Genomic DNA, 7,273 nt, shown 5'->3' on the forward strand with positions numbered 1-7,273 from the left:
ATCAGACAAACCTTAGATAACTAAACACTTTAAAAAAACCCCAAACAAACAGGTCTTCTGTGCATTTAACAGTAGAGGGGGCAATATTAACCTTGATTTATCACTTCTTATATAATGTTAGGCCTGTAGTAGTTACTGGATCCCATGTTTTGACACATTTCAAGTTTGATTGCTTGTCCTTGCTGCATCCTTTTCAATACTGGACAGACTAGTCTTCCAGGCTGACCAAAGACTGGGGTGTAGTGGATTCCAGGCACCCATCAAAGCCTCTCTATCACTGCCTTCCACAAGTGGACAGGAGAGAGAAAATAAAGCAAAAGATTAATGAGTTGAGATAAAGACTGGGAGAAATCACTCACTGGAACACCATTATGGGCAAACCAGACTCAGCTTAGGGATATTAATTACATTTATTAGTAACAAAATCAGAGCAAGACAATGAGAAGTAAAGTAACTCCTCTTGTCCCACCTCTCTTTTCTTGGCACTGCCTCCTTCCCTGCAGTGGTGCAGGGAGATGGGGAATGGAGGCTATGGCCAATTATTTCTGCCACTGCTCAGAGAGAAGTCCTTCTCCTGTTCTAGCACGGGGTCCATCCCACAGAAGACAAACTTCAAATTGAGTCCATCCCCCTGGCAACAGGTTCTTCATGAGCATGTGAGTCACTCTTCTACAGGGTGCAGTCCTTCAGACACAGCCTGCTCCAGCGAGGGTCCCCCTTAGGGTCATAAGTCCTTCCAGGAAACCTGCTCCAGCATGGGCTTCTCTTTCCGTGGGTGTGCAGACCCCTGCCAGGAGCCTGCTCCAGCACTGGTTTCCTACAGCTACACAGCCCTCTTTCAGACATCCATGCTCTGGTCTGGGTCTCCTCCATGGCCTGCAGGTGGGTCTCTGCATCGCTGTGGTCCTCCATGGGCTGCCACACCATGGGCTGCAGTGGAATCTCTGCTCTGGAGCACCTCCTCTCCCTCCTTCTGCACTGACCTTGGTGTCTGCAGGGCTGTTCCTCTCACATTTTCTCACTCTGTTCTTCTCTGTCTGCAATTACATATGCACAATATTTTTATTTTTTTTCCTTCTTAAGTGTGCTATCACAGAGTTGTTATGATCATTTCTGATAGGCTTGGCCTTGGCATGCAGCTTGTCTGTGCTGAAGCCAGCTGCCATTGGCTCTGCCAGACATGGGGGAAGCTTCTGGAAGCTTCTCACAGAAGAAGCTCCCCCTCTACCAAAATCTGTACCTCCCCCTCTACCAAAATCTGGCCACAAAACCCAAATACACTGGGGATACACTCGTTCAAACATCATAACTTGTTCTATTATGTAGCAATTAATATAAATTTGCTAATAGTTACACAGATATCATGAATAAAAGCAAGATAGAATTATAAGGGTATTTAAAGAATTTCTTTACATACAGTGTAACCATCAACCAAAGAACTACACACACTTTATCAAAATGACTACGTGGTGGTTAATAACCTGTCACAGATTACTTGAATAGGGATTTCAAGACAAAACCTTCTTTATATATGAATAGACATTCCCATCCATCATATAATATTACAGAAGTTCAATGGTTCTTCCACTGAAAAAGTTGAATAAAAGCAAACAAGGAAGGTATTTTCAGCCTCAGTCTTTATCTGTACAGTTTCCACATTTCATTTTGTATAACTGCTCTACTTAACGGGAGTCAGAGATTGTTACTATTTAATAGTATTACTCAGTGTACATATATTTGTCTCAGTAAAATTCATCCATGACCTTCAGATATACTCTCTGTCTATGGCTAGCAGGGAGGGATCATAATTTCTGAAGATCCCTGAATTCTATCTGTGCCAAAAAATTCCTTCAAGTTGAATTAGGAAAGGTTGGGAGCTTTGATTTATAAAATTCTCTTCTATGGAGCAAGGGTTTTGGACTATAAGATCTCCAGAGGTCTCTTCCAATCTCAACTACCCTGTAATTCTGTGATTTTCAAGCTGGCTGGGTGTGATCCAGCTCAGTTCCAGCACAGAAAATATGAATATGTGGGTTACTGCAGATCTGTTTGTGCTGCTTTACAAATGTAAGATTTTATGTGTATACCTGTGTTTTCCAGCTTAGGGACTGAACATTGCTGCCTACCCTGCACCTTGATGGCTGATCATTGTATGACAGTAACTTCTGTAGTTGCCAGATTTCTTTATAACCCACCATGTGTTACTCTTGTACTATTCCTTAAATTTAAAGTGTTTTGTGATAGACAGGTTTCAAACATTTAGCATCTTAGATGTACAGTATTCAATTAATAGCTGAAACAAAGTATGGTATTTTTAGTGTCCAGTACTTATATGTTTTTAAAATACATTACTGATTACTTTCTGAAGGTTTATTTCTAACAGTTTCCCTTAGTTCTGCATTCTGAAAGGTTTACTATTACAACTTTATGCATGTTTGATACTTTTGTTCTCTCTTGGGTATTTTTTCCTTTTAATGCCTTCTATCACTATGAGTTGTTTGGTAAGGTCTAGTTAGGTCTTTTCTCTTGCTTGTTTTTTTCTCATCCTGCAGTTTCTGTTCTGTGGTAGTGATTCTTAACAGTACAAAAGTCTTCTTGACAAGTTGTTCCAACAACCTGTTCAAATTAGAGTTTCAGAAAAAGGAAAAGGGACAATAGAGGAGAAAAAAAACCTCTTTGCATGTAGGGATACAATTACTGTCAGTTTGTCTACAAACTATGAAATCTTACCTCAGGCTGTAAGGCATGACAAGTGCAGGTATCTCAAGCGTGTTTCTTTTCAGTCACAATGATGAAGTGAACTTGTTCTGTAAGTGCCAAAGGATCTGCCCTCCAGAAGGTGTGTAGTCCAGGTCAGTGAGGACACACAATTGCCTTTTTTTTGTCTCAGGGATCTGCAGAAGTCCTTTCCAGTGAAATTTTATCCAAGCATTACTGTTCAGTTATGCCTGTTTGAGAAGCAGATGAGGTGAGCCAACTGTGAATGTCTGCTTGCTTTCTGCAAGACTTCACGAACTGAATACTTTCCAATTCACCACTCACAGAAAAACTGTGGAAATTTGTTTTATGTTCCAGTCAGTGATATTGCAGTAAATGCATAGCATAGATGTTATAGAAAACCTAGTACAATGTCAGTCATTTTATTTACAGATAGTGACTTTAAAAGAGATGTTTGTGGGAGCTGAAAAATAGCATTTTATTTATATTCTGGAATTTTTTAAATCAAGACTCTTTTTTTACTGCTTAACTGACTAATAATTACCCTCTATATTTGAGTGATTTTCTTAGCTGCACTAACAATCATTAAAGCAGAAATTCAAACCTGGTATAACATTCTCACTTTTTTTTTTTTTTTTTTTTTTGTACCTCCTTAGCCCATCATTCCAATGTATACTCAGAATGTCCGTGAAGGCTATAGGATGTTTAAAGAAAGAAGTAAGAACTTAAACGTATATTTTCTCTTTTGGAATGTTTTATCTCCTTACTCTCAGATTTCTCTTACTTTTATCTTAGACTTGGCTTTTCAGACTTTTGCTTGCTTTGGATTCTCTAACACTTGCTGTGGGTCAGAGGTAGCTCAAATTTGGAAATAGCTTGTGCATAACTGGTTTGTGTGTGTGATTTGGTTCTTTAATGTAACCTTATTTCTCTGGCCTATTAAGTCTATCAAGCTTTGTTTTGGTGGACAGTTGCCTCAATCCTGTAACAACTTCCTGACTGTCAAATAAAGCATGCATTTTTAAGAAGTCTTCTACATTAATCGGATTTCACATTTGGATTGTGTTTTCTGTGACTGTAATCTCACTTTTTCCTCCCATAAACCATTTCAGGATTTTTTAGACAGTTATATGAAAGCACTCGATTGCCCTTTACTCCTCCATACGGAGGGCTTCCAGTTAAATTTCGCACATACATTGGGAAGCCAATCCCTTACGATCCGAACATAACTACAGAGGAATTAGTTGAAAAGGTAAGTTCTCTCTCCTTGTGATATTGAACTACATACTTTGCCCTCTACTATAGGTGCACTTGAAACCAGTCTTTTGCATGCTTGGATAAAGACAAATACACTTTTACTAGCTTGTTAAAGCTATGGGCAGTTGAGGTTTGGGATTATTTAATGTACAAATACCTACCAGTAAATATTGATATAGTAACAGTTGATTGGGATGCTCTCATCCTTTCGAAATGTATGAGCTCTTATGTTAACTTTGTTTCTCCCATGCCTTTGATAACTTTGATAATAACTGTGATATCTGAAATGACATCAATTATGTTTTAAATGCAGTTTTCAGTTACTATGAAAATAAATTTCATAAACAACAAATAACTTTGAGAATCTTCACTGATTCTAGGGCTCTAGAAGCAAAATTCTACTAGAGCTTCAGTCTCATTGTCAGAATGAAAATGTGAAAAAGTTGCATCCAAAATATAAAAATATTTTGAGTACCTACAGTTTGATGAAATTAGTGATGCCCAGGAGCATAAAGGTGTTTATAGATCTAGAGTTTAAGCATTTTTCAAAATATTAAGCTAAACTGAAAAGACAACTTTAAAATTTTTCATGGAAGATGAAAGGAGGATTTGGAGGAAAAAAATAATTCTCTACAACCTATAAATACATAAAAAAATGAACAGTCAGAGATAACTTATTAAAAAACACCGTGCTGCCCGCCCCCTCCCCCCAAAAGATTCATCAAGGCTAGCTTTTCTTCTTTTGTTTTCTTTTCTCCTTTTTTAAGGGTCTGCTGCAGGTTGTTCTGAGCTTCACAAAAGTAAAACCAGAAAGACAGGTTTGGTCTGTTACGAGGGAACAGCCCCAGGAAGCTGTAGAGTCTGGTCTTAGCACCTTTAGCAGGCTGGAAGCAATATGACTGCCCTTATGGCTATTCATATTCTGGTGTTTTAGGGGAACAGCATTTTGTATACCCACAAAAGTGAAATTGAAATTTCCCATTATATTGATTTACCTTACTAAGGCAAGCCTTTGGCTGCCCCCTTTGACCACCACCCACTTAGTTAGCCACTCTGTGGCTGATATTGCTTAAAAAAAAGGCAACTTAAATGAGGTTTGAGGTGAGCAGTGGCCTGGCTGACCTATGTCTGATCCTGCCCTGCAAAGGATTTAGGACATGAATCTATCAGGAAAGATTTCTACTCTTTTCTTATATTCACAATGATATTCTACTATAACTCTGGGGTAGATCAGTGGAGTATGTAGCTACCCTTATTTCAAGTTTAAATACATGAGGGAAACCAAAAGGAGACAATTTCTTATTTTATTATTTTATTTTAGAAATACAGAATAATGTGTTGATTCTCTTCCTAAACTTGCATTTGAATCTCATGTAAAGAGTATTATGAGTTTTCTTATTATGTGCATGCTGTATATGATAAAGTTATGGGAGAATTCATGTTGGGAAGGACAGACAGAGGTTTCTGCTCCAAACTCCTAGTCCAAGATAGCTCAGCTATAAGATCAGATGAGGTGAGCCAGACTTTACCCATCATTCTCAGGGTTGGGAGATTGCAGAGACTTAATGTTTGCATGTATTAAAGGCTACTTTGACTAAGTAATGACCACATTTTATAAATCTCAATAATTTGAGCCTACCCAAACTGCAGTCATTGTTTTATTCCTTTCTTTTTCAAGAAATGTGTCATTAGGACAGCTAGTTAATATAAAACACATTTTTTTTCTGACAGTAGAGCTATGTGTGAATTTTCTCTCTTGAACCTCTGAGAAGTTAGTGATTATACTGTTCTTCCATGCATAAAATAGGTCTGTAAAGACAAATTTCTCTTTTCTTTTCAGACAAAGGCTGCTGTCCAGGCTCTCATAAGCAAGCACCAAACAATCCCAGGCAACATATGGAAGGCTTTACTGGAGAGATTTGATAAACGTCGTAAAAGTGATTAGAATGCTCATGTTTATTTCAATGGTTTTACAGCATGCAGTTAAAAACAATGTCCTACATCACTGGTCACTAATAGTTGGTGTTGACCAGTTTAATTTACAAATTTCTACAGATTTGATGGAAGAAAACAATTAACCTCTAGAAAATTCCCCCATATCTTTGAGAATATCCTGAACTAAAAAAGATTGCTGAAGATGATTTATGTATAATAGCAATGCAACAGCTAAATTACCACAAAAGAAATCACACAGCCAAGATTTTCCTGGTTCCTGAAACAAGTATGTACTTACATCTGAGTGCCTTAGTGGTGTTGTCTAGATCTGTGTGTTTGTGTTTTGAGCATGGTGTGGTCTCAGAGCAGAGCCTCAGGGCTGGTGTTGTCCCACCAGAGCCCACCTCATGGGGGGACCCTTCCCTGATGGGCCCCAAGCAAGAAACGTCAGAACAAACTGTCTTGCTTTAGGTAATCAGCTACTGCTTATACCATTCTCCTAGAGACTAAGGAAAGAGACATAATCCCATTAAAACAGATGTTAGACTACTTCAAACTCATCAGCTTAGTAGTGCCTACCTTGGAAAGCAGCACTATTTGCATCCAAGCCTTCTCCCCCACAGAAAACAGTTCCCTAAGAGAAGGGGAAAAAATAAGTTTTAGTCCAGTGTAACAAATATTGCAAATACATGTAGAAGGTAGTTTCAAGTCTGAACTGGTTTGTGCATGCTCTATTGCACCACACCGTTGTTGTTTAGTGGATGAGGCTGCCCCAGCCTGAAAATCCTTGGATATGGTGTGTGCAGTATGGTTGTGCTGTATTTACTCAAATCTCCCACTGAACAGGCTCGGGGGGAGCTTTCTTAGGCAATGCATCTTTCAGGCTTATCATCACTGGTGGTTTGCCTAAAAATGCAGTACTGCAACACTGCCAGTATAGATTGAACCAAAATGCCTGTTTGGAAAGGCAGTCTTGTCTTCCTAATGCAACTTGCGGAAAACTGAAAGTACAAGGCAGAATATGTTTTTACAGGCTGTGGGATGTTGTTGCTGGTGGGAGTGGGACAACTTTGTGTAATCTATCCAATATGCCATTAAATGCAACCAAGTCTTAACTTCAAAGACCAAGATAGGTAATTTTTGTGCCTCATTTTTCCTTCATGTACTTTTAATATGTAAATAATTTTTCCTCTCAACATCCTAAAAGGTTACATAGCATCTAAGGAAATACATGTAATGTTTGCCCATTTTTCAGTAGAAGACAATCTGCTCTTTGGATTAAAATAAATTCTTCCCTGACCCTGCCTCTTCACAAATATTTCTTGCACATCTGGTGAAGGGAGAAAAATAGACAGGTGAGTTA

The 7,273-nt window shown here is 38.5% G+C and overlaps 1 protein-coding gene across 3 annotated transcripts in view; it reads left to right on the top strand.

The window, feature by feature from the left end:
* The window catches only part of LOC111924721 (DGAT1/2-independent enzyme synthesizing storage lipids-like), a 51,694-nt gene extending 44,480 nt beyond the window's left edge, over nt 1-7,214 (top strand). For all 3 annotated transcript variants that reach the window (XM_023921031.2, XM_023921032.2, XM_086887989.1), the window contains 3 exons: nt 3,375-3,435; nt 3,831-3,970; nt 5,816-7,214. In XM_023921031.2, the coding sequence (XP_023776799.1) occupies nt 3,375-3,435; nt 3,831-3,970; nt 5,816-5,920 (306 nt within the window). In that variant the 3' untranslated portion in view covers nt 5,921-7,214. The remainder of the gene's footprint in view (nt 1-3,374; nt 3,436-3,830; nt 3,971-5,815) is intronic.
* Nucleotides 7,215-7,273: the final 59 nt, after the last annotated feature.

The sequence above is a fragment of the Cyanistes caeruleus genome, chromosome 1, assembly GCF_971803275.1.
Source record: "Cyanistes caeruleus chromosome 1, bCyaCae1.hap1.1, whole genome shotgun sequence".
NCBI classification, from domain to species: Eukaryota; Metazoa; Chordata; class Aves; order Passeriformes; family Paridae; genus Cyanistes; species Cyanistes caeruleus.